General features: G+C 43.0%; 1 protein-coding gene across 3 annotated transcripts in view; it reads left to right on the top strand.

Annotated features, from left to right (window-relative positions):
* The window catches only part of NDUFV3 (NADH:ubiquinone oxidoreductase subunit V3), a 55,088-nt gene that overhangs the window by 1,374 nt on the left and 25,783 nt on the right, over window positions 1-27,931 (top strand). The window contains exons 1-3 of one of the 3 annotated variants that reach the window (XR_003852859.1): window positions 16,952-17,105; window positions 17,405-18,412; window positions 23,136-23,230. Coding sequence is in view for 2 of the 3 variants with exons in the window: in XM_029578598.1 (XP_029434458.1) it covers window positions 16,967-17,105; window positions 17,405-18,412 (1,147 nt within the window). In the remaining variant the exon portion in view is untranslated. Of the gene's footprint in view, window positions 1-8,206; window positions 8,298-16,951; window positions 17,106-17,404; window positions 18,413-23,135; window positions 23,231-27,931 lie in introns of those variants that run through there. The other 2 variants (XM_029578599.1, XM_029578598.1) reach the window with 2 other exon arrangements.

Genomic DNA, 27,931 nt, shown 5'->3' with positions numbered 1-27,931 from the left:
AAGCATACAAACACTTTTCTGCTGCTGCACATTTATTTATTTATTTGTTTGTTTATTTAACACTTTTCTATACAAACCTTTATGAATAGATTCATATCAGATCGGTTTACATGGAACAAGGGGTCTAAACTTAATAAACCATTTAACAAGAGGCAAAGTTACATAGAACAGGGAGATAGAACTTGGGGGCTAGGGTAGCCGGAGACAAAGGACAGCCGAACTAAAGAGAAACATAACCTGGAAACTAGGCGGGGTGTCTAGTCAGGTAAGCGGAGTCTGATTAGGTGGTATATTGACGGTTTGGAAAGTTAAGGGAAGGCTTGAAGGAAAAGCCAAGTACTCAATCAGCAAGTGCTCCCACTCCCCACCCCCAGCAGACATCTGCAGTTTATAAAGATAGTGACTGCCCCATCCTCAGCCAGACGCTTTCCCTTCCTGAGACTAAGCCTGCTTTCACCTTCTGGCCACAATGCTTTCCCATGTGCTGCAGGTGTCCCATACAGCCCTGCTGACTCCTGGCCTTTCCCACACATCGGTGCAGTCTGCCTGCCCTGAGGTAAGAGGTTTTTTTGTTTTTGACTGGGCAGGAGGTGTCAGACTTCAGGACAGGGTCAGAGAAAGCAGGACTGTCCGGGCGAAAGATGCATATGGCCATTCTAGTGCAAAAGGTGGCAAGTGCTTCCTCAGACATAATGTCTTGCCACCCAAACCCAGTGAACAAAATCTCCTTACTCCTCCCTCAGGTATCCTGGCAGAAGTTAGCCTATATTTCAAAACTCCCACTGAGGGGGGAGGGGCCAACCCCCTCAGGAGGGACAGCTGGGGCATGAAGGGCCCTGGCAGGGAGCCTTTTCCCCCCTGACATCAAGCATATTATGTCATGCAAAAAGCCTGGGGAAACCCCATTATCTGATCCCCCAGGTTGTAGTTATCACTTAAAAAGGCCAATACCCATGGTGAAGGGAGGGCCCTAATCCCCTCTCTGTCTGCACATCTTCACAGGTTTGCAGGGAAGGTTCCTGATAAGGAGAAGACTCCACTAGGGTTCTCGTGGGGGCGCTCAGGAAGAAAATCCTCTAGGGTAGCGGTCTCAGAAATGCTCCCTATTCCACGTGCAGGACTCCAGAGGCAGGCAGAGCTCCAGAGTCTCAATGCGTGGATGAGGCTATGATGCAGAGAAGAGGGTTTTGGTTTGTTAGAAACTGGGCATCATTTTGGGGAAGGGGGGGGGGGCCTCTTCCGAAAGGGTGGGCTCCACCTTAACCGGGCAGCTGGCACTGACCTTTAAAAAAGAGAGAGCACAGCTTGTAAACTAGATGATGGGGGAAGCTGACAATCGCTCAGAAGCACACGGTTCGGAATGATGTATCTTTGGAGGATACCAAGAGGACAGGGAAATTAGGGCATCCCAGTAGAGAGGTTGCAATAAATGCTAAAATGGACAAGGGGTCTTTAAGTAAAGAGCAGACAGATTCCAAATTACCCCTGCCAACTAATAAGCAGGTTATTAATACAAGCAAAAAACATACTTTGAAATCCAAAAATCTAAAAAAATAATATGGGAGAGTTGGAGTGTATAGCACTGGATGAAGATAATCATTGGGACATTGAAATTAGAAAAGGTACAGAGAAGTGCGACCAAAATGATAAAGGGGATAGAACGATTCCCCTATAAGGAAAGACTAAAGAGGTTAGGTCTCTTCAGCTTGAACAAGAGACAGCTGAGGGGAGATATGTTAGAGGTCTATAAAATAAGTGGAGTGGTATGGAATGAGTAAACGTTAATCAGTTGTTTACTCTTTCAAAGAGAACAAAGATTAAGGGACACACAATGAAGTTACTAGGTGATACATTTAAAACTAATATTTTACTTCATGCATAATTAAGCTCTGGAATTCATTGCCAGAGGATGTGGTGAAATTTATTAGTGTAGCTGGACAAGTTCCTGGCGAAAAAGTCCATAAACATAAGAACATAAGAAAATGCCATACTGGGTCAGACCAAGGGTCCATCAAGCCCAGCATCCTGTTTCCAACAGTGGCCAATCCAGGCCATAAGAACCTGGCAAGTACCCAAAAACTAAGTCTATTCCATGTTACCATTGCTAATGGCAGTGGCTATTCTCTAAGTCAGCTTAATTAATAACAGGTAATGGACTTCTCCTCCAAGAGCTTATCAAATCCTTTTTTAAACACAGCTATACTAACTGCACTAACCACATCCTCTGGCAACAAATTCCAGAGTTTAATTGTGCGTTGAGTAAAAAAGAACTTTCTCCGATTAGTTTTAAATGTGCCCCATGCTAACTTCATGAAGTGCCCCCTAGTCCTTCTATTATCCGAAAGAGTAAATAACCGATTCACATCTACCCGATCTAGACCTCTCATAATTTTAAACATCTCTATCATATCCCCCCTCAGCCATCTCTTCTCCAAGCTGAAAAGTCCTAACCTCTTTAGTCTTTCCTCATAGGGGAGCTGTTCCATTCCCCTTATCATTTTGGTAGCCCTTCTCTGTATCTTCTCCATCGCAATTATATCTTTTTTGAGATGCGGCGACCAGAATTGTACACAGTATTCAAGGTGCGATCTCACCATGGAGCGATACAGAGGCATTATGACATTTTCCGTTTTATTCACCATTCCCTTTCTAATAATTCCCAACATTCTGTTTGCTTTTTTGACTGCCGCAGCACACTGAACCGACAATTTCAATGTGTTATCCACTATGAAGCCTAGATCTCTTTTTTGGGTTGTAGCACCTAATATGGAACCCAACATTGTGTAATTATAGCATGGGTTATTTTTCCCTATATGCATCACCTTGCACTTATCCACATTAAATTTCATCTGCCATTTGGATGCCCAATTTTCCAGTCTCACATTAAGGTGGAGTTGCAGAAATCCACAGCTTATCTCTGGGATAAGCGACATGGAATCTAACTACCCCTTTCCAACAATGGCCAATTCAGATCAAATAGGATATTAGGCTTGATGGACCTTTTAGTCTGACCCAGAAAATCTTAAGAACATAAGACTTGCCATACTGGGTCAGACCAAAAATCCATTCCTCTTCTGAAAAAGAGGAATCAGTAGTCCGGTTATTCCAGAAGGAGGAGCTTTCAGCCCTCATTTCAGGGGTACTATTTGCCTTAAGTATAACAGATTTCAGCCTGAAGGACCCTGCAGAACGGGACCCCCTTCTTCAGGGAATCGGGAAACCATTGGAGGTATTTCCATTATACAGCACCCTGAGGCAAATGGTCTTATTAGAATGGGATAGCCTTCAAAGGAAACTCAAATGGGCTAGGACTGCAAAGATTTACCCCTTACCCCTGGAGGAGAGAGAGAATCTCCTTAGAATCCTATAGGTTGACACCTTGGTCTTGGCAATCATGGGTAAGACAACCATTCCTGTAGATCCCTAGGACAGGAAGATAGTCCCATATTCTACAAATTCTGTGACCCTGCAGGCCTCCATTTGTGGATGTTGTGTAGTCTGAGCAGCCTTGTGCTGGGTCCAGCAGCTCCCGGAGAATTCTGAAACAGTCCACTTAGTCAGCCATAGCCTTCTTGGCAGATGCTATCTGTGACCTGGTAAGGATGTCTTCTTAGGCACTGGCCTCTGGAGTAGCAGCCAGAAGAATCCTATGGGTGGCAGATAGGGCCTCTAAATCTAGCCTTTGAAGTTGTCCTTTAAAGGGAACCTTCTCTTTGGAGAAGAGCTAGAGAAATTGGTGAAAGATTTGGGTGACTCAAAGGCTGCCTGAAGATAGGACATGTCTTGGGATGCAAATCTCCAGGATTGGTCCAGATACCAGTCAGTCAGGAGTCCCCCTTCAGGTGCGTGAAGCAAGAATCATCCCTTTTGGCGGCCCAGAAGAGCTAGACAGAACCCCTGCAGCAGTAGGTAGTAGCGGGTCAAACCAATGATATACAATGGGTCCCTCTGGCAACAGTACCAGTGGTTGGCTGCCTGTTATGGTACTATTCAGAGCGGACCCGCATCACGACAGACTAGTGTGTCCTAGACCTCATGCAAAGGGGCTATGTCCCGGAATGTACGAGGCCATTATGATTTCCCTGTGCCCTTCTCAACTCGAGAGAAGCAGTAAAAAGGACTGTTTAAACTACAGCACCTTCAAAAATGAGATATTCATTTGTTGATTTTTAATGTCAGATTGCTCTGTAAGCTATTATTTGTTCTTTGTTGTATGTCTTTTCTTGTCAGACTAGAATGTAAACTCCAGGGACTAGCAGCTGTCCACTATGGGGGTAATTTTGTAACATTGCACGTAACTTAACACCAATTTTCAAAGCAGATTTATACGCATAAGTCCACGTTGAAAATGATCCTGGCAAAACTACGCACCAACAATTACCTGTGCTATTTGGTGTGTGTAGTTTTGCGAAGATAATTTATGTACATGAATTTTTGATTTTAAGAAGTATTTTAGGAAATCCTGGGAGAAAGGATAAACAAAAGGAAAAAGGAGAGACCCTTGCATTGTTGTATCAGTTGAGCATCTTAACCCACCCTCCACTAGAGAATAAAAGATATCAATTTTGGTCCATGAACTTTTTTTTTCTTTTTGTTTACTCTAATTTTATTGTATGGACCAGTGTTGTCCTTGTTTTCTTTCACAAGTTATGCTTGTTTGTAAATTTAAATTGAATAAATAAAAAGAACCTCCCCAAAAACACACATTGCTTTTTGATTAAGTCAGAACCTCACCCACACTTCGTGCCCTGCTCACCTTTCCTATGTGCATACTGTGTGCGTTATTTTACGTGCAAATATCAGTTGCACGGTTTTTGTAAAGAAACATTTCAGTGGGTATCCACCGAGATCCCTTTGAAAATTCCCCCCCATGTCTCTGTGTGGTACCACATACATGTGGTATTCGCTATACCAGTGGTTCTCAACCAGTGTGTCGCCAAGAACACGCAGGTGTGTCGCCACACTTCCTGGTCCCCCCGCTGATCCAGCTGCTCCCCGGTCCTCCGCCCGGGCTTAAAATGCTGTCAGCCTGGGCGGAACGAGGCAGAACAGCTGGAGTCAGCGGCACCGGCATGGTCTCTTCTTCCCGCCCCCACGGCCCGGAAGAGGAAGTGGTGAGCATCGGGTGCGTGCACAGGAAGAAGAGACCATGCTAGTGTGGTCAGTGTCGGCCCGAAGAACAGAAGAGAGACGCGGCCGGAAGAATGAGCAGCGCGGCTCAGAGAAAAATGAAGAAGAACGTTAACCCCTGCGGTCGATGGGACTCCTTCTCTGCGAGGGCTGAAAATGAATGAGGTTAGGGTTGGGAGGAGGCTGCTGCTGCTGCTGCTAGTTCTGGGGGGGTGGGGAGAGAGAGTGAATGAGCAAGCAAGCATGTGTGTATGTGTGTGAGTGAGATAGCATGTATTGAATGATTGAGAGCCTGTGTATGTGAAAGAGAGTATGTCTGTGATTGAGAGCCTGCCTGTGAGAGAGAGAGCATGAATGTAAGTTTACGATTGGGAACCTGTATGTGTAAGTTTGTGATTGAAAACCTGTTTGTGTGAAAGAGTATGTGTGTATTTTTATTTATTTATTTATCGGGTTTTATATACCGTCATTCGAATTCATCATTATAAATCCATCATAACGGTTTACAAATATGAAGGTTACCATGTGTATGTATGATTAAGAGCCTGTGTGTGTGTGATTGAGAGCTGGTTTCGGTGAGGTAGCATGTGAGTATGTGAATGAGAGTCTGGGTGTGAGAGAAAAAGACAGCATGTATGTGTGTGATTGAAAGCCTCTGTGTGTAAGCGTGAAAAGATAGACAGCATGTGTGTAAATGTGTAATTAAGAGCCTATATAAGTGAGAGAAAAAGCATGTGTATATGTGAATGACTGAGAGCATGTGTGTATAGGTGTGTAATTGAGAGCCAGTGTGAGAGAGAGCGCTGGTATGTGACTGAGAGAGAGGAGAAAGTTCCAAGCAAACCACCCCTCCTCCTGCTAATTCAAAACAATCTCAGGGCACCTGGATATCAAACGTTTCCAGGTATGCAGAGCAAAAAAATTTTTGTATCCTTATTTTTCATTACTGGGTCTTTGTGTCTGCTATTTTAAAATATTTTATTGGTATCTAGAAATTTTTGATATGAGTTTTTAATTACTGGATATTCCATTCATCTACTATTTTGAAATCTGTTCTTTGTTAGTATGGTTTTACTGCTGATGATTTTATATTTCTTGATTTGTTTTATAAGGATGGGTAATGTTTCTTTTTTTCCTTTGTTGCACTGCATACAGAGACTCTGGCTTGTTGCGGTTTCCAATTCAGTTTTGTCTGCATGCTTCTTGTTATGCGTTTTGGTCTCTTTATTCTTTGTTAGGTGAGGGTCAGCACATGTGATTCAGGTGAGGTTTTCTGCTGGCGTGTAGTTTCTCTGTAGGGCTCTATAGCAGCCTGACTTGGTCCGTTTTCCTAATAGGAGATGTATTAGTGTCTTAAGGCCTGGTGTAATATTTCAGTGTTGCCTTTTCTTAGGTAAGGTGGTTACTGTTAAGTGCTGGAAATTGGTGCTGTTTTGGTGTGGGAAGTTTACTATTTATGCAATTTCTGTTCAGACAGAATATGTGTCTTTTCCTTGTGTCATTTTAAACAATAAAAATAATTACTGGACCTTTACTTTTTATTTCCGCCGTGAATTGTAATGAGCAGTGTGTCACACATGTGAGCGTGGCCTGTCAGATGTGTCACGATGGGAAAAAGGTTGAGAACCACTGCGCTATACGAATGATTAATAGCAATAACAATCAGTGGTAGTCTACTCTCTTTTAGCTTTGTGCTGTGCACGCTGTAGCTCTTACTTCTCTCTGCTGTTTCTCCCCTCCCCGCCAGCCCTGTGACCTTTAAGTCTATAATCTAGACTTGGGCCGTCTGTGGCGGGGAGGAGACTTGGAAGGTGAAGGGAGGAGAGAAACGTGCCTGATGTGCACATGTGTGTGAGAGAGAGGAGTTTGTGTGTCTGGGAATGGGTAAGGAGGCGGGTGTGTGGGTGTATTAGGAAGGCTTTGGTTGTGATAACAAAACTGTGAGGGTGGTCGAAAAACACCATTTTCATACAGAAAGAGTAGGAGGACTGCGGATTGAAAATGGACAGCAGTCCTCCCCTCCCCCCCCTGAGACCCACCTTTCCTCCGGTTTGATGGTGTCCGCTCCGTTGTGGGCATCCTAACATTGGTTTCCGGACTGTAGGAGAGGCTTGAGTAAGGGGATTGATAATAGGAGTATAAATGTAGGGGAGGGTGGAGAGGAGAGACTGGGAGTAGCAGGACTTTGGAGAAGGGGAACAAGAACAAAAACTTTAAAAAAAAACAACCCCGAGATCTGGAAAAGGAAACTTATTCTGCCAGGTTGGAAAAATCTGGTATTAAGAAAGATTTCCCATAAAAGTGCCTTCTTTGCATATACCTTTATATGTAAATATGATGCAGACTCCCTCCCTAATTTTAAAAACGGTCACAGCGGGTTTTTTTTTAACCCTTGCTACAGAACCTACCCCATGAGCTGCCACAGGAAACTTGGGGTCCTTGGCAATTCGTGTCTTGGCTGGAGGAGTTTAACAGCCCAAGACGACGTCACAAACTGCGGCTGACAGAGTAGCACGAGAAATGTTTCACAGCTTCAGGCCCTGCCTGAGCAATTTGGAAAAGATTTTAATGCTTTTAAAAAGTAACGTAAAACATTTCTTTTTAAGGATGGATCTCATGTTTACTCATGGTATCGCATATAACAGCAGGGAGTCGTATTTGTTTTAATAACACTATAGTGCAGCAGGTCTGTCTTGTACGGACATCGCTGGAATGTTTTATTGTAAGCTGCCCAGACCATCAGATGATGCAGCCTATAAATATGTTTTAAACATCTTACATTGTATTTCTATTGTGTACAAATTTGAGGAGGAGAATGGAAAAGATAGGGCATAATGTAGAGCAGGCAAAGTAAGCCAGGGTTTGAGACTTCCTTGATAGAAAAATATTCTAAACTTTGTGTTGCTCGTAAGCATGGGATATTACATGAAACTACTTGTGATCTAATAATTGTGAAAAAGGGAGTGGCATTACAGGCGCTAGGGCTTTCGCAGCTCACTTTCCTGCTTTTTTTGCCTTTCTGTTATAACATTCAATTTCTTTCAAACGAGTCAGTGTCCTTGTTTTCATTTTATAGGTTTCACAGCTGGAAGCTTGGGGCCGAGTTTTCCCAACATCTGTATTACTCTGTACCAAAACTGCAGATCCCAAGAAAGAGCCAGCAAAGAGTAAGAAGCACCATTGCACTCTAACAATGGGGGGGAGGTCTTGGAATAGCAGAAAATCAATGTACAACCTTCTTATTTAAAGGAAATGTGATCTGACCCTTCCTCAACAAATACTAAACGTCTCCATTTCTTCTGGAGATTATGCATGTATGAAACGCATGGACTCAGGGGAAACCAAGAGAAAGCTGGTAAACTCCTAATCACATCAGCCGAATGGATGCTTGTTCGGCCCCGTCACAATCAGAAGCTCCAGTGGCACGGTTATTAAGGGTTTGTCCTGGGGAGGTTTTTTTAATACCTCAAAGCAGAGGTGGGATTACTACCACCAAGAGTATCGTGCTCAGGTTAAACATGGAAGATATTTCTCATCAAACACCTCCCACACAAGAGTTACACTCTGTAGGGCAGCTGCGTGGCGGTCACTCCTGGAGACTTTGAGCTTTCGGCCTCTCGTTTTATAGAAACATGACAGAAATAAGAGCATGCGGCCCCTCTAGTCTGCTCATCCGTACAGCTGCTGAGCTTTACAGTGCCCAGCATCCCCTCAGACATCCCCCTGGGCTTGTCTCCACCACCTCCAACGGGAGGTTGTTCCATGCATCCATCCCCCTTTCTATAAAGAAATACTGTAGAGTAGATGATTCCTGACTCTGCCCCCTGGTTCCAAAGTCTCTCTTCCACTGAGGGAGAACCAGTTCCTGTGCATTCATAGCTCTGATGGAAGAAACGAAACAACTGCAGTAACATTTGACTTTAAAAACAGAGCCTATGATAAAAGGAGAAAAGTTGTTACATTGCAAGGCTTAAAAGTTTGCATGAGATGTGGGGATTGTTTAAAAATACCATCTTGTAAGCTCAGAAAAATGTACCCCACATGTTTAGAAAAGAATAAAAAAGGTTGATTGGAATACCAACCATCTGCCAACATGTTTAAATAGTGCTGTGAAAGAGGCCATGCAAACCCTCCTGCTGGCTTTTTTATACCACAGCTTCATTTGTTCTCTGCTTCCTTCTAGTCCATCCTTATGCTTTTCCCTCCAGTTTTCTAATCCATTATCCTCTCCTTTATCATGATTTCCTGACTTTATTTTTTTGCTTTTCTCTGAATGTTTGATGCCTTATTGTAATTTGTATGCAATCAGAAAATACCGGATTTTCCCCTTGTTTCTTCCCATACTAAAAAACCTTTATTTAACCTAGAGCAGAAGCAGCAATATATTGTCGGGCTAGTGCGATGTTTGTCTTCTACGTCACTCTAAGAAAGGAAAACCTAGCGTTCAAACTATAATCAATATTATCTGGAACAGTAATTCCCGCCCAGCTCACCCCCTAAAAAGACACACAGAAGACACATCCACAAACCCTGGAGGCAGCAAGTGCAAATACATCTCATGCACATTGACCAGGGGGCATCCCAAAAAACCAGATGGCCATCGAGGACTGGGCCGAGAAACACTGACCCAGAAGAAAGAGAGAGGTCATTGCTTCCTAAATTGTATTTTAAGCTGAATATTGGCAGGCTCTTAATATAAAGACTCCATATTTCATGAAAAATCAAATTGGACCTGGGTGTCTTTAGATATGCCTTTCAAAACTCCATAAACAGCCAATCTAACACTTGGGCTTTCCACATTTAAGATATCAGGAGGAGCACAATCCAACCATTTACGTAATTAGAATACATCTTTTGGCAGTGGAGCAGAATTTGTATACACCAATCCAACATAAAGGGTACAAATATTTTTGTTGCTATATATCTAATTAGAGAGACATGTGCCACCTATAAGGCTATTTCTTCACTCAAGGTGTATACCGCTTTTTAATTTTTTTAGTAATTTTTTGATGCAATTTAAAAAGAAAATTTTATAGAGATGCAAGTAAGTTCTTAACGCTTTCAAGAACTTACTTGCATCTGTATGTATGTATGTATGTTTTCTTGATCTTTTGATAAGATCAAGAAAACATCATCGGCAAATAAAAGTGTCTTTGGGGCTCTTTTTCCAGTCCGAATACCCATAACACTATCCTCTTTCTCCAGCCTACATATCAATGGTTCCAAAGTCAGAATGAGGGGAACTAGACAGGATTAAACAGTCCTTTATTTAAGACAACTAAGAAAATTAGTTCCTGGTTGATTTATTTGTTGTTGAAAGAGATTGTATTGTCAGAATTATTTTGAGATGAATTTTTATTACGTAATTTAACTAATGCAGACTATTCTAAAAGATGTGCAAGTCTGTTAGTGTTATCCTATATGTGTTGCGTAATTTACCTATGCTGCTGTTAGTCTTCTTTTTTTTTTTTAAACGGACATTACAATAAACTCAGTAATTTAATGTTGGTGCTCTAACATTCCACGCATCTCAAGAGGATTCTGCTCATTCTTTTAGAAATAGTTATTTTTATGGTGCTCTTTATTGTAAGTCTAAATTTATTTTCTGTTGATAAGCAGATGTCGATTAGCCATGATCTGTGGTAGTGCGCCCCCTGGCAGCACAATATTGAGTCTATTCGGAGTATGATTCAGTGCAAGAAGTAGTTCTTTCAGCATGCAAACCTTCAACCCAGCATAATTATTCCTTCAAATGGGACAGTTACGCCAGCTGGTGTTCCTAACGTGGAATAGACCCTTTTACTTGTGAACCAAAAGTTCTGTTAGACTGCTTGCTTCAACTTATCCCAGTCAGGACTGGCAACTTCATCAGAGTTCATCTAAGCGCCATTGCCATCCCATCTCAATTCACTCTTTGGTATCAAAGTTCATGAAAGGGCTGATATGATAGTATCCGTTGGTTATGAAGCCTCCAGTTCCCTGGGACATTAATGTAGTGCTTAAAGCCCTTACAAAACCCCCGTTTGAACCACTCAAAATGTCCTCCCTTAAATACATGACACACAAAGTCCTATTTCTCGTTGCAGTGACTTCAGCACGCCGAGTGAGTGAACTACAAGCTCTCATTCATCTTCCTCCTTACCTGCAGTTGTATCATGACAAGATGGTATTTCAGAATCATCCAAAATTTCTACCAGAGGTGGTATCCGCTTTTCATTTGAATCAGTCTATAATGCTTCCCACCTTCTTTCCCAAATCTCATGCCAATAAGGGTGAAAAACTCCTATATATACTTGATTGCAAACATGCCTTGGCATACTACAAGCACTGTACACAAACATGCCAAAAGAGTCCTCTTTGAAATTTATTTATTTATTTAAAAATATTTCTATACCGTCTTTTCAAACGAGTTTGACCAAAACGGTTTACAAAAATCCAAATTATAAAAAAACAAAATAACAAAAAAAATTACTTTAAATAAAACTATAAAATAAAATAAATTAAAACCAAGTTTAACAAAAATAAAAGAAGAAAATAGAAAGAAAAAAATACAGTATATCATTATAATCCCTACTCCTTTAAGTATGACTATACTATTTTTTAACAAAACAAGTAAAAAGCCAGAAAAAACAAAATAATAAGCCTTAGAAGCCTGTAACTAATAAAGACCGGAGCACTGGTAGATGTGTAACCGGGCAATCAGTAGAAGCGTATGATGTGTATCTTATTGAAGGCAATCAATAGAAGCGTATGATATGTATCTTATTAAAATTAGGTGTTCAAATTGTCAAGATCACCGAATGCAATCTTAAATGGCTATTCCGAGCCTGTTAGGGTCATAAGAAATGAACAGCTGAGGCATCCTATCAAATTGGATAACCTAATGCATTTAACACTACTATATAGCAGCTGCTCTAGACCTTGCTGGCTTGGTGAGAGTGCATCAGGTGCATGCAACTACTACATCCATACTTACATCTTCGAAGGGTGCCTCTTAAAGACATTTGCAAAGAGACCACTTAGTCCTCGGTGCATACTTTCACTGCTCACTACTGTCTGAACGTCTTAGCTACAAAAGACAGTGCAGTGCGACATGCCGTACTGAAGCACTCTCAAGTCAAGTAATCTGGTTTCCACAACGGGGTCCATGGAAAGTAGACTACTTCTTGATGTAATCTCAGCTATGGGTCTCCCCACAGATCATGCCTAATTCAGCCCTGCTTATTGACAGAAAAAAAGCAAGTTTGCTGACTGTAAATGGTGTTTTCTGTAGATATCCTACGATATCCTACATTTACTTACCTTGGTCTATGTGCCTATTTGTAAACCGTTGCGATGGTATATAACTTAGTGACGGTATAGAAAAGTTTTTAAATAAATAAATAAATAAAGATAGCAGGATGAATTAACCATAAGATGCTAGTCTTTCTCCCTGGGCAGCAGAGTTACCTACAGAATGTTTTGAAATGGACTACAGGGACGCTGACACTGCCATTGTTCAGTGTCTGGTTTCTTGGGTTTTCCATTTCAACCTTGACCCGCAGTCTTTGCAGTAGAAGAGGACTGGAAGCACACGCCATTGGGCACGTGAATCTCAAACCTTTCAATCCTTTGAATGAAGATCAACTTAATGGTGGTTGAAGCAGATTTGTAAGTGTAGCTTTGGGAAATCTTAGAACTTAAAGTTTGCAGAGAGGTGAAATAGTGGGATATAATGTTTAGAGTTAGTGTGTGTGTCTGAGATAATATAAGCAAGCCAGAGAGAGTTAATTCTAGTGTCTGTCTTTCCCTCCCAGCACCCATAGCTCAACCCTTGATTTTTAGGCAAGAGACACTTTCTTATTAAAAATCAGGCTCTTATCTAAATCATACTATTGTATCAGCCCTTATTGAGAGTTTAATCATCCCATTGTAAGTCACTAGCAGATTAATTAGTGAATAAACCTATACATTTAAAGTACTCTGTTTCTAACTCCACTAGCAACCTAAACTTAACAAGGAACTCAACAAATTAAGATAAAGGCAGCAGTCCAGCAGCAAGAGGGGGCTTTCCAGTCTTTTGCATTGTCACATGTATGATTTTTTACCTGCTGGTGAGAGATTGTATGTGTGCACCCAGTGCAAAGAGCTCCTGGCTCTCAGAGAATGAATCTGATCTCTGGAGGCTAGAGTGGCAGACCTGGAGGAGCTGAGGCAGGCAGAGGTATGTTGATGAGACCTTCAGGGACATAGTAGCCAAGTCCTAAATCCAGTCTGGCAGCCCCAGTGTTGCCTTGGATCAGAAAGGTCTCCCGGTAGGAGAGCAACACCCTGGTATAGCAGGAAGTGATCCTGTAGCAAGGACCTGCTCTCCAGGTGATGCGTTGTCCTCTCGCACTGAGGACGAATCTCCCAGGGCTACTGCCCAGTAAGGAAGATGTTGTGATATTGAGGTGTTTGGTGGATTCTCAGGGGCAATAGTGATGTTATCTCCTACGGGTAGGAGCCCCGTAGGGAACTGAAGCATCGGGCTAGACTCAGATGCACAAACACAGCGAATGTATCTTTTATTATACAACTATTGTGGTCCACCAGAGGTGGCAGTAGAGAGTAGATAGATAGCATAGGGCAGGAAGGGAAAATGCCAATGCGGATTTCCTTGCAAGAGAGGCATCCCTTGTACAGGCAGACTTTCATCCTGGCACGGCTGAGCTGAGGGGGAGGATATGTGAGGGAGTGTGCAGAAAACTCCCATCAGACCACCTTAAGGGACCGTGCACAATAGTCTTGCCCAGTCCTCCTTAAGACTGAGACCCACAGGGAATCCTGGTGAAGGAAGGTGTTATGGTTTAGCGGTGTTTGGATGGATTCCTGGGTACTGTGGTAGATGACCACGCCCACGGGGAGGAGCCCCGTGGGGAGCCACAGTACTGGGCTAGGCTCGGGATGCACAAACACAGAGTTAGAGCTTTTACTATACAGCTTGTAGTATACCACCGGAGGTGGCAGTAGTGAGGTGATCTAGAGATAGCAGTCCAGGGACCCTTGGTAGAGGGGACCCGTCTCACCAAGTTGGTATAGGGAGATTCCGGTGTAGGTTTCCAAGCACTGCAAAGCTGTGGGTGAGATAGACTGAGAATGAGATTAATCACTAGATGGGAGCTGTAAGGTTGGAGATTCCACCAGTTGAAGTAGATGGTAACAGGCACTGATGCAGGGAGAGCAGGCCCTCGAGGAGCGAGTACCTGATCCCAGTAAGGCACCTGAAAGGAAAGCAGAGGGCCCCCAAGGAGTGGGTACCCAGGTTAGAGAATACCCTGAAGGGTAAGGTAGAGATTCCAGCGGCAGAGCAGCGTAGACTGGACGAATCCAATCCTTGCTAACTCAACGAGCTAGCAAACAAGCATAGGCTAAATACCCGGATGGCATGACGTCACTCGAGGAGAACACCCCCGAGGTTCGCGCCATAGCTGGAATAAAGACATGGGTAGGCGCGCGCACCCTAGGAAGCCCTTGGGAGGAACATGGCGGGAGGCAACGCCATAGCTGTTCCGGGGATGCCGGAGAGAGTGGCTTGCAGACGCGGCGGTGGCCATCTTCCCAAGGCTAGCGGGGAGAGCAGAGAAAAAGGTGAGGCACAAGGGTAGCCGTCTGAGACCGGACGCAACAGAAGGAGCCTTCACCTGGACCTAGACAGGTTAAGTGGGCCCTGGTGTAGAGCTAGAGTGCCACCATATGAAAAGATCTGCTACGTGTAAGGTTTGAGACTGGCATTAAGACCTGCTAGCTTTAAGTTTGGAACTTGCATGAAGCCAAGCTGAGCTGCCTACCAGTGATTGTTTTGCTTTGCACTGTCCTTTATTGGTGAGATACCTGAAGCCAAGATGAGCTGCCTAAGTTTTAGTTTAGTTTTGTTTTTTTTTTATATTCCACTTTTCATAGATACATCAAAGCGGATTACATTCAGGTACTGTAAGTATTTCACTATCCCCACAGGGCTTACAATCTAAGTTTGTACCTGAGGCAATGGAGGGTAAAGTGACTTGTACAAGGAGTGACTGCAGGATTTGGTTTCCTGGGTCAGAGCCTGCTGCTCTAACATCTAGGCTACTCCTCCACTCTGTTTTGTTTGACTATGTACGGCACTTTCCTTTGTTTTTCACTGTAAATAAAACTGCGCTTAAGAAACAGCCAGTCTGCCTCCTGTTTTCTTCTGGCTGTCTCTAAGCAGCTACCACTCAAGTTACCATAGGGATATCCCAGCAGAATGCAAGATTACCAGCAAAGCAATTCAGAAGCAGTCTCAAACAGCATTATTAACACAATATTACCACATCCAATGTATACATAGAAACATAGAAATGACAGCAGAAGAAGACCAAATGGCCCATCCAGTCTGCCCAAAAACCAATGAGCTAGTTTGTTGTTTTGCATAACATTTTCCTAATTGGTTGGCATTAAAATTTTATCTCTTATGAACAAGCTTTTCCAGATAATCGAAGGTTTTTGCTTTTCAACACTAATTACGTCTAAAGCAGGCCTAAAGTTATCCGACTGTAGCGGTGCTTTGAAAGGTTCTTCTCCTATAAGGCCAGTTTAGTTAAACAGAAAATCATTACTGCACTGTGAAATTACATTGATCAGACTGGTAAAAAAACTATTTAAGGATGCTGACATGCCAGAATATGCAGAAATGCTAGAATGTATGCTAACATTTTTGTACCCCATTCTAAACAATGGAAGGGCAGGTGGTAAATATTTTAAATAATAAAATAATGATCCAGTGGATAGAAAAAGAACCCTCTAATGTGACTGTGGAGAGCAATTTCATAATTTAATGATTATAAAAAAGATGTCAGTGAAGAACTGTAGATCAGTTTGCAGGAAAGGTTTTTTTTTTTTTTGAGGGTTTGGAAGATGTTTATTGATTCAGTAAAGACTAGACTGCTTAGAATGGTTGTCAGTTCCTTGAGGATATAAAACGTTGAAAAAAATTGTAATGGATGGAAAGAGTGGTTGGGGTGGATAAGAAAAGGCATGGGGGAAAGAGGGGGTTGGTTGGGAGTAGAGGATATGGGGGAAGAAAAAGGGAATGGGGAGCATTTCTTCTTGTGTTATGTAACACAAGATATAATATGTAGCAAAAAGTCTTACTATTTTATATTGCTTTGGATTTTTCTTAATAAATATATTTTGTAAATCAGTTATGCTAGCAACGTTTTCCCAAAATCACATTCTAATAAATGTAAGTGAGCTCTTCGTACATTAGATTGTAGAAGAGCATTATTATTCTATTTAGAAAGATCAACCGTTTATAGGAAATCATCTCAATTGTTTCCATTAACCCAATGAAGGATGGAGTGTCAGTCATCAAACAAAGCCTTCCACATGGATAGCTGACTGTTTTGTTCTGCCTCACTAGATCAGGACTTCACAATAAGGCTAAGGCACCTTAAATTTAAGCAGCTGCAACTTCCTTAGCACATCTTCGCTCCATCTCTATTGAGAAAATCTGGAAAGTTGCTTCTTGGTCCTCTATCCATTCACATCTGAACATTACTGTCTGGAGGAAGCCTCCAGGCAGCGTTGCAGTTTTGTTCAAGCGGTGCTTAGCAGCTTATTCAATTAATGGCTTCAACTCTCCTTCCGACCTCTTCAGTTCTAGTTGCAATCTTTCCATTTCCGAACAAACAAAACAAAGGCATAATTGCAGCTCTCAACAGGGGAGTCCCCACTTGTGTGCTTCTCCATGGAGAATGCAGTTTGTTTGTAACAGGTGTTCTCCATATATAACAGGACAATTCATCCAAATAATCCTCCCTTCCTCCCTGTAGAGTTGAAGCTTAACTTGTAAAAGATGAAGAGACTTGTGCAGAGGCTGATGTGTAGGAGCACCCGCACATGCTCAGAAAAGCTTCCACGATGGTGCCATCAGTTAATGTCACCCACTTGTGTAACTGAATTTTCCTGCTGTCTATGGAGAATACCTGTTATAGGTAAACAACTTTGCTATATCAAGCTATAAAGACTTTTATTTTGATAGACGTGTGTTCTGAGTATAGTTGGGATGAGTGAATGTTTAGGATATGGAATAAATTATGTATGTAAATACAAAACAGCAGTATGTAGTGACATTCCTTTTTGTACCATTTCCTAGGTGTAGTAGCACGTGAAGATCAAACCAAAACATCTGCTGAATGAGTGAATGAAGAGATGTTTAGGATATGGAATAAATTGTGTGTGGAAATACAAAACTGCAGTATGTAGTGACATTCCTTTTTGTACCATTTCCTAGGTGTAGTAGCACCAGAGGATCAAGCCAAAACATCTGTTGAATTTCCTATAAAGTTATCTTCTCCTAGTTCTCGTGCATCAACTGGAGCTAAAGGCGAAGCCCTAAATAGTTGTAACCCGGACAAAACCATAGAGAGAACAGATGAAGAGATTAACAAGTTCTCGGTCAGAAAAAACTTGCCACACTTTCCTCAAAGACCAGTTTTTCAAGATGAGGGAAGTGCCATTCCAATGATGGTAGGAAATAAATCAAGAGAGAATCATACTATGGAAGAGGAAAAAGGGAGAGGATCCTCTAGCTCTAGCTCTAGCTCCAGCTCCAGCTCCGGCTCTGAATCTGAATCTGATTCAGAAGAAAAGACTGGCAGCATGGAAGTCCATGTTAAGACCAAAGTTGGGTTTCCAGTTCGCGAGCCCTTTTTTCCTTCGAAGAATGGTAAAAACAATTTGGCCATGTATGCTGTGGGGGAGGAGTCAGAGATGTTGCGGGAAAACCATACAATCCAAGTGTTTCCTGCTAACCATAAAAAAGCTCCAGGAGACAGAGTAATAATGAAGACAAACACAATATCCAGAAAAGCAGGGACACCTACTATGCTTTCACAACCACAGATGGAGAGAACGGAAAAGCTGATGGAAAACGCTGTTAAACCACAAGGCATATCTTCACCTTATGTGGAAGAAAAGGGGACAAAGCTGTTAAGAGAGACACCTAAAGTAGGTGAGAAATATAGGCATCCATCTGTGGATAAAGAAAAAAGTTTAGAAGATCCAACCCTGGCGATAAATCCTGAAACCACAAGGGAAATTGGTCAGGAGGCAGCCATGCCAAAGGAGGAGTACAACACTACAGAAGGTACAGCTGTTCAGAGGGAGAAAAGCATCAGACAGGTTACGGCCTTTGAGAGGGAAAGTCTCGATGCTGCAGAGGATTCAGCCATTGAGACAGAAGCACTCGGCTCTACAGTGGATACAGTCACTCCGGTGGAAGAGCACAGCACAACACAGGGTACATTTTAATGTACAATTGATCTTTCAAAGCTTCAAAGAATTTCTCAATTGTTTATGCTCATGACTTTGCTTCTCTTGCACATATCTTGTTTCTGCTTCTGCTCTGCCTTGTTCTGATCTCTTTAGCACTGACCAGCATTATTTCATGCATCTTTAGAGCAGGTGTTTGTAAAAGTTTGTGAAGTTAGTGAGCTACAGAGGCGAGGGAAGAAATTATTGATCTTTCTACTGCATTGAGGGTTTTTTTTCCCCATCGACAAGCAGCATTAATTAATCATTCCATATGGGTGATGTCATCTGGTGCCAACATGGACCCAGAGCTCAGTAAAGATTTTGGAAAGCATGTGTGTGAGTTCCCTTGCGCGCCCAGACTGCTTTGTGAGCCCCTCAGTCTTTTGGCTGAGCATGGATGCGTCCCAATCTCTCTATGTTTTCAACTTTTTGGAGTCTAGTGTTTTGAACTGCCCATTGCTTGAATACTTTTTTTTTTCTGCTGCCTTGGCAGCCCCTCAAACAGAACTTTTAAATTAAAAAAAAAAATTAAGATGTTGAGAAATATGGAGAAGCCCAAGGCCAAAAAGCCCACAGTCGAGATGCAGTTCAAGGCTTGCATCAGTGGGCACCAGATGTCCATCATAGAAATACACTGTCTGCTACAGATGTTTGAGCCCTGACCATAGCTCTTCAGACTGCTATAAGCTGTGATCCCATGTCACCCAGGGTGCAGCAGAACCACACCTGGAAAATGGAGTCCCTAGAAAGGCACCAGTGAATAAAAGCCCTAAGCCTTGGTGCAAGTCTGAGCAGCAGAGCGGTCCTCATTGAGGAGTGAAGCATTTTCAAGCTCCTGGTGCATGACATTGAGGTGGGAAGCATCCCCCTCTCAGACTCCCCACCCTCAAGGCACTGGCCATTGGATCTGCCTCAGGCCAAAGGTTGAGTATGTCATAGAAGCCTGTGACTAAAGAAAGTGTCAAAGTGGCATGAAAGACTCCTTTCAGGGCTGTCCTTCTCAGCGCTGAAGAAGAGGCCAGCACCATTGGCACAGGGCTGCATGGAATCAGGGTCCCCCTTAATACAGAGACAGGATTTTGCCTCACAGGTTCAGGTACCATCATTGTTCATGGCATGGAAAATCCCTATAGCACAGAGTCTCATATTTTTCTCACACTCTGAGCCAATCAGGGAGCCATCTGAGTCATTGATGTAGAGTTCAAGGGAGCTATCAGTACACTCGGCATGGAATATCAAGGCGCTGTCTGTGGTATCAAAGCACAGTGCCTTGTCACAGACATCCAAGAGTCCCATAGTTTCTACCACAGCGCAGCCGAAAAGTCAAAATGGAGCACCTTAGACCAGTGACATGTGGGGAAAGGGATGTTGCCATGGCACTGGGTTCCTCTTCTGCTCTACTAGAAGCCCTAAGTGAAGATGAGCCAATCTGGCTCTCTAAAGAGAATATCTCACTTCCATCTCCAGCCCAAAAAGTCCATCAACTGGTGGAAGCCCAGTTATTGGAGATAGTGAAGAATTTCTATGTGTTCTTGAGCCTTGAAGACAGAATGAGATTGGGACCTCTCCTGTCCAAGATGGAGGAAATTTTCCCACATAGTTTTTCACCAGGACAGACTTCACTACAAGAGCTTCCACTACTGGGAGTAAGTTCTCACCATGAGATAATGTATTCTCCTTTCTCAGGGGAGTTCCTTCACATTTTGGAGGGTAAAGAGGTGTGCTCCATTTACTCTTTAGTTCCTCACGGATGTTTCCCCTCTGGACTCCTGCTTTGTAATTTATTCAGTTTCTTGAAACATTTTACAATGAAAAAAGAAATAAGGAAACTTTTGGTATACATCACCCATATTTCTACATCAAGTAAACTTTATAACAGGCAAACAAAAATGTATGTACTTCCAAAATTCTAGTCCACTTTATAGGGGAGCCTTAAAAGAAAATATATCTAATGCAAAGTTCATACCAACATGAGCTTTAAACCAGTTTAACTATTTCCCAATCATGAGACTTTTACTATGCCCTCATCCACCTTTATCAGCAAGAAATACTTCAAGGTGGGCAGGATCTAAAAAAAACAAATTTATTCTTTTGAAAAGTGACCAAGCACTTACAAGGAAACTTGAGAAAGAAAGTGGCCCCAAGAGCCAAAACTCTCTTGTCTCAAAGATAGAAACTGCTTCTGCCTTAATTGTGGGTTCCTAAAGACAGAGGAATTACATCACCGGGACAGGATGGGACTTGTCTCTCAGCAGTTGAGAGTAATGTGATATGTGGTATTTCCTTGGATTCCGAACCAGAGATGGTAAACCCTGATAACATTACTCTGGTAGATGTTTGGAGAGCTGTTACAAAAATGGAAAAGATGCTATCTTTGTCCATGGCCCAATCCACAAAATTTGCTGGGGAGACGAACACTTTGGAGACCATAGCAAGCGTATTACACAATTAGGACTCCTGCTTTGAACAATATGGAAACTCAAATTTGGACCAGTTGAGGTCTCCATCAGTTGGCATCCTTCTCATTGGGATCATGACTCAGTTTTCCCCAGTGGTCAGAAAATGAGGATGATTCTATGGGGATTCCATTTGATCCCCTTCCAGATTTGTCTCTGCATACCTGTCCTCCAGAGGATCTCTAAGCTGGCAAAGAATCTGGCCATCAATGTCGGGAAAGAAAAGGCCCTGAGAACAGAAATCGAAGGGCTCCTTCAGGTCTTCCAGCCTCCAGATAATTCTGCAATTATTCTTTGTTCTGGGATCTTCAGATGAAGATGTCTGACACCTACCTCATGCCTTCCAGTAAACAGGATGTTGGACCTAAAATATAGAATGCGGTCTGCCCCAGGATAGGGGTGATTCAATTATTGCTCAGTGATGGTGGAATCAGGATTAGAATGATCATGAGTGCACGTAGCACACTTGAACGTGCCCCCAGGAAATGACCCAAAAGCATTGAATTTTGTAGCGATGTAGCATGCTCTCTTTTAGCACGTCTGGATGTTGACACTGCTGCTCTCTTGTGGGCAAGGCTGGAACAACTGGATTTGAGGCAAGAGGACTATAGGATAGAGTTAGACTGAGATGCTTTTAATGAGAGAAGTGGCTGAGGCAGGACTAATTTATTTCCTCCCTAATGGATTCCCCACAATTCCCAGAATAGGATTCCCCATAATCCCAGGAATAAGATTCCCTTCTTTATCCTCTATCCCCTGGACATAAGTAAACTGAGGTCACTTATAAACTACAAGATAAAAATCACATCAGATAATAATATTTATTTATTTATTTATTTTTAATTTTTATATACCGAAATTCCTGTATTAGATACAAATCAATCCGGTTTACATAGAACGATAAGTTGCCCTGGTCTTAGAAGCCCGACCGGGGCTTTTTACATGGAACAGTGAACAGTGAGTTTCCGTACTCTATACAAATAACGAGTTAAATAATAATAATAATGTTATATTTTATGTTAATGAAATTCCTTTCAACAAAAGGGAGGGGGATCTTCCACAATATAGACTACAAACAAGATCACCCCTTTGCTTGATTGATTGAGTTTTTGCTGCCTACTTTCTAACTCATGTTTCATAAACATTATATTCACTAAAGCAAAACAGCAGCTTTCTTTTCCTACATTCACTATCTTCTAACTCTCTGTTAAACATCACATTCATTAAAGGCAAAAAGAAGCTTTTTTTTCTCCTCTGCTCACTCTTCTTCCACATTGAAGCATTTAGATAATACAGGATTAAACATATGGTTCCTCTTCTTTTCTCTTCACTAGTACAGAGCAGTGCTGGTAACAGCCACTTGTTAAAAAAAAACAAACAACTCACCAGGCTAACACCCTAGCCTTAATTACAATTCCCAATAGCCTTAATTGTGTAGTGGTATTCAACCCCAATAGCTGTCCAGCAGTGTGGTATTCACAATCGCCCACAGCTCACAAAAGCATTTTTATTAACTCTTGCACAGACACTTTCAAGATAAAAAATATCTCAACAGTAATTAAGAGCAATTGCTGCCACATGCTGCAGTTTCCAAACTCTCTATATTCATGTTGCGGGCGTGGACCCTTGAGATGAGGTGGAATTTGTGCTACCTGCAGGGAGAGACTAACCTGCGACACGGGAGTCATGTGCCCACACTGCTGGACAGCTAAGGGCTCCTTCAGGTCTTCCAACCTCCAGATAATTCTGCAGTTATTCTCTGTTCTGGGATCTTCAGATGAAGATGTCTGACTCCTACCTCATACCTTCCAGTAAACAGGATGTTGGACTTAAAATATAGAATGCGTGTATGACAGTCTTCCCTGGAGGAACGGTCATGGAGGTGACCAGAATAATATTAGTGGGATCAGTGATGTGCCTGGGAGGCTCTGAGGTGTCCTCAGTCTGGACGGCATAAGAGTATATCTGCTCGCAGGGTCTTGAGTGCTGGACAATACCATAGTTTGAAATCAAAGTGAGCGAAGAACAAGGACCAGTGAGCCCTGTCTTGCGTTTTAACTGCTGAGCATGGTGGAGGTGTTCCAGATTTTTAAACTGTCGGGCCCCTTTGAGTAGATGATGCCACTCTTTGAGAGCTAATTTAATAGCCAGAATTTCTCTATCCCCAATACTGTAGTTGTGCTCCGCAGGGGAGTTTTGTTTTCTCAAAAAGATATTTTTTTCTAGCTTGGCGAACAAGTTGTTCTCTTGCAGGCATTGGAAGACCGTCCACATCTCTCGGCGATGAGTGCTGAGATCTTGGGAGAAAATCAATATATCATCTAAATACATGACCACACAGACATAAAGTAAGTCACGAAAAATCTCATTAACCATATTTTGGAAGACAGCTGGTGCATTACAGAGCCCAAATGGCATCACTAAATACTCATAATGCGCGTTGCGAGTGTTGAAGGCCATTTTCCATTCATCGCCTGCCTTTATTCGGATAAGTGATATGCTTCCCTGAGGTCTAGCTTGGTAAATATATTTTTGCGCTTGGAAGTGGTCAAAGAGCTTGGGAATTAATGGCAAAGGGTAGTAATCCTTTTTAGTGATGGCATTTAGGCCTGTGCAAGCTGTCCTTCTTGGCTATGAAGAAGCCGGCTCCTGCTGGGGAGGAAGAAGGTTGGATAAAACCTCACTCCAGGTTTTCCTGAATGTGATGCAACATGGCTCGGGTCTCGAGGAGAGACAAGGAGTAGATCCTTCCTCGTGGGGGCTTGGTATCTAATAGGAGTTCACTACTGCAGTCATTCAAATGGTGAGGAGGTACATTTTCAGCTTTTCTTTTGGAGAAAACGTCTTCAGACTGCATACTGTGGAGGGAAGCCTGGAAGGGTTGTGGCCACGAACAGGTGAAGAGGGGGTTCCACCCATTCTAAACAGGTGTCCCAACACTGTTGACCCCAATGGGTGATCTGTAAGATGGTCCAATCAATTTGAGGAGAATGTTGTTGACGCTAGGGTAGCTTTAGGACAGCAGGGTGTGTAGCCCTGGCAAGAACATAAAAACAAATCTCCTTTTAGTGGAGGAAACCAATGCATTTATTTATTTATTTATTTATTTATTTATTGTTGTTTGGTTTTCTATATCATCGATCTGTAAATAAATACAATCTTAACTGTGTACAATAAAATAAATTTTAAAATAAAAGCATTAAAATTAAAAAGAATTAGGGAAAAATAAAATACTTCAAATTAGCATTCTAAATAAAATTAAAAGGGAAAGGGAAATTTAAAATGTACTTTGCCCATCATAGGCTTAGCGGCAAGGTAGTCAGAGTGATCTGACCAGGAAGAGGGTTTCTGAGGATTGAGAAGATGATCAGAGGTAAAGACCAGCACTGTATACGTCATGTAGCCCTGTAGAAATGTTAAGTAGTAGAAGTCCAGAACTTAATGATGTATTCCGCTGTCCTGGTTTCCTAGCATAGTTGTAGTAGATTAGAACCTATAGTGTCCATCCAGACTACTTCTTCAAAGATTGTCTTGAATGTACTTGTAAATTGTTGAAGGTTCTGTAGTATGGGGTCTGCTCGCTCCCACAAAGGAGATGCCCAGGCCAGTGTTTTGTTGTCCAGGAGGGAGAGAATATATGTAGTCTTGGTTGGGTCATTTGGCAACAAAGGTGTCTGCAAGGTGAAGTGCATGTAGCATTGGTTCAGGAACCCACGACACTGTTTAGGGTCCTCGGTGTACTGAGGTGGTTGCCGGCAGCTGAGGTATAAAGCGGCTGGCTATTGGAGACATCTATGATTTGGACATGGGAGGCGATGAGCCCTCTGGGGAAGCAGCATTGTACAACTGAGTGGAGAACCATTCCATAGATGCCGCCAGGATTTCCAGAGACTTGCTGCTCTTTAAACTTGTGTGCAAGGCCTGCAAAGCTGTGACCTCTGCCGGGACCATGGCATCTGCAATTTGTTGTGGGCGAGGACCCTTGGGCTGAGGTGGTGTTGGTGCTACCTGCAAGGAAAGGCCTTCAGGTCCCCACCACCAGCATATGGAACCAGATAAGCCAGAGGCCCAACTAGAGCTTCACCTGTACCAGCCTTCATTCCCCTCATGTTGAACTTTTGGGTGCCGGGGCCAGCAGGTCTTCAGTGGGGGCCTATGCTAATGAGATGAACCATCAAGCTGACTTGGTCGAAGAAGAGGATAAGGGTGAATCCAGAGACAGGCTATGGTCTGGGGCAGGCGGCAGCGAGGATGTCCGAGAGGTGGGCAGTGATCAGCAGCAGGCAAGAGAAGTCCAGAAGGCAGACAGTAGTCAATACTGGTATCCATCCGAAGGAATAAGGGGACGGATAGGCAGGACAAGGAGTAAGACGGGAGGAGAAGAATACACAGAAGAACAGAAGAGATTAAGAACAAAGAACTGAGGAACAGAAGGACCATGGGGTGAAGACAAGACAAAGCCACAAGAATTGAAGGCACAACAAGTAACACAGGAACAAGAGACACCAGAAGCAGGAACTTTGGAATGAAGGCAAGGAAGCTGAAGCAACTCACTCTACAAGGCTGTGGGTAGACCTGTTGCTGAGGCACTGGTGGGGCGTCCTAAGAGACCTTATATAGGCCAGGCTGTGTGATGTCATCCAGAGGCGCCTCCTGGGTTTTCCCTCCATAAGCCCTTTAAGAGTGTCGAGGTTGGGCATGCACGTACCCTAGGAGGAGCAGGGCCCAGCACAATCGGTGGCTTCCTGCTGCAGGAGTCTTCAGCAGCATCCCGCCGCAAAGAGGCACAGCACCACACTGAGCAAGCAGTTTGGCAGCCTCAGAGAGAGAGAGAAGTGGCTCAGGGCTGGTGTGGCGGTTCACAGGTGGAACCCGTGGACCACCCAATGCAACAATTCACAGTTGCATTGGAACAAAAGAAAATGAAGGCATAAACTGCTTCCATATAAGCTTACTAGCTGCTGGTTTGGCTGCTTAAACATAATTAGTACCTCCCAATTCCAAAAAACTCTTTAGTGTTTAAACTTTCTCGAGATAGTAACTGATAGCACCAGATTTCTAAACATTTTTTCTGGAAACCAGAGACAGTAGCTCTGATTAAGAAGCATTAATCCACGTTATAGTTATAAATTGCAGTGGGGGATCAACCGGCTCCTGTCCAGCACCAATATTTATCATACAAGCACCCGTTCTTCCAAAGATGTCCCCTCTTCTCTTTTCAGTGTCAGTGAGCCCTTCCTATTCTTCATCAGGAGCTACCTGCTTGAGATTGACAGAAGGAAAGGCATCAGCCCAAGGTTCAACCTAAACCGGACCCCAGTTTTTTATGAAGATGAGACCTGCCACCCCACCTTCTATGATAGAGAGAGTGGTTCAGTCCATCCATCCTTCCTGAGTGGCCAGATCACCAAGGACACGTGGTTCCTGAAAATTGTGGAGCATGGCTACCCCTTATGCTTCTCACCCTCCTCTAACCTAACAGATTTCAGTCTTCAACTCCAACTGGAGGTAGATTATCTCCTTCAGATCATGGTCAAACCTGTATCTTTCAAGGAATATGGCAAGAGATTCTATTCCAGTACTTTCTAATCTACAAGTCGTCAGATGGATTGAGGAGAATTCTGGATTTACCAAGACTGAACAAACTGCTGGATCGAAAGAGGTTCAAGATGAATTCACTGAAGACTATTCTCCCTTTCATTCAACTGAGATTGTGTACTATGGATCTGAAAGAGGCTTATGCACACATTTCCATTCATCCCATTCATTGAAATTTCTTCAGGTTTGTGGTGAAGGCTGTGTACTACCCATACAAAGTACTTCTCTTTGGACTCTCGGGGGCCCCGAGGGTGTTTACAAGATACCTTGTGGTAGTTATTGCACAACTTCATCTGCAGGGAAATCTGTGTATTCCCATACTTGGATGAATGGTTGGCATTGAATCCATCTCCATCTCTCCACTAGGAGTTCTGGAGTCCCTTGAAAAGTCCATATGGCTCCTCTGGTCCCTAAGCTTCCTAGTTAACTTTTCCAAGTCAATATCTGGTTCCAGCTCAAACAAGTCAATTCATAGGGGCTTAGATATATTCGCTTTGGGGAAAAAAGTGTTTCTCCCTGTCAAAAGAGCTGCATTACTGATGGGCCCACTAAAGGCCTTCCTTAAACATGCCTGAGCAGCAACAAAGTTGGTCCTAGTTCTTTTCAATCACCTGGTGGCTGCATTGCATGAGGTATCTCTGACTGCTCTATACGCATCTGAAGCCATTAGAATCGGCTCCAACAACCATTATCACACACAATTTCTGTGACCTCTGGGATGAGAGCATCCCTTCAGTAATGGATGAAGCTGGAAGTTCTAAAGGTGAGTCTTTCGCTAAGAGTCTTACTGCATTAGTTGACTGTCTACCAACACCTCCACAAAGGGGTGGGGTGCACACCAGTGCATCATAGACCCAAGGATTGAGGTTTCCAGTAGAGTATAATCTGCAAATCAATTTCCTGGAACTATTAGTTATTCAGTATGCTCTGAGAGCTTTCTATCACCACCTCTCAGGAAAGAGAATCTTAATCAAAACTGACAACTCAGTGGTCATGTTCTGCCAGGAGGCCATGCAAATCTTGTTGTAGGTAGACATCTCAATGCCCATCTCCAGATGACAAACCTAATGGGAACCCAGAGTAGATTGGTGGACCATCTCAGTAGAGTGTTATAATTGCATGAGTGTTTCTTTGATCAATGAGTCACAGATGACTTTTCCAGTCGCTGGGGAAAGCTGGTAATCAACCTGTTCGTCTCTGAAATCAACAGAAAGTGAAGTTGTGCTCCATGCATCCAGCCATCTACATATCAGCTCCCGACATGTTCTTGCTAAACTACATCTGTCTATGCATACCCACCAATTCCTCTAATTGCCAGAATAGTCTAGTAGGCCCTTTGAGACAAGATGAGGATAATCCTTATTGCACTAGCCCAGGGGTCGGGAACCCATGGCTCGCGAGCCAGATATGGCTCTTTTGAGGGCTGCATCTGGCTCGCAGACAGTCGCCAC

The sequence above is a fragment of the Rhinatrema bivittatum genome, chromosome 15 (assembly GCF_901001135.1).
Source record: "Rhinatrema bivittatum chromosome 15, aRhiBiv1.1, whole genome shotgun sequence".
NCBI lineage: Eukaryota > Metazoa > Chordata > Amphibia > Gymnophiona > Rhinatrematidae > Rhinatrema > Rhinatrema bivittatum.
Note: the sequence above shows the minus strand (reverse complement) of the source record. Positions and strands in the feature narration are given on the sequence as shown.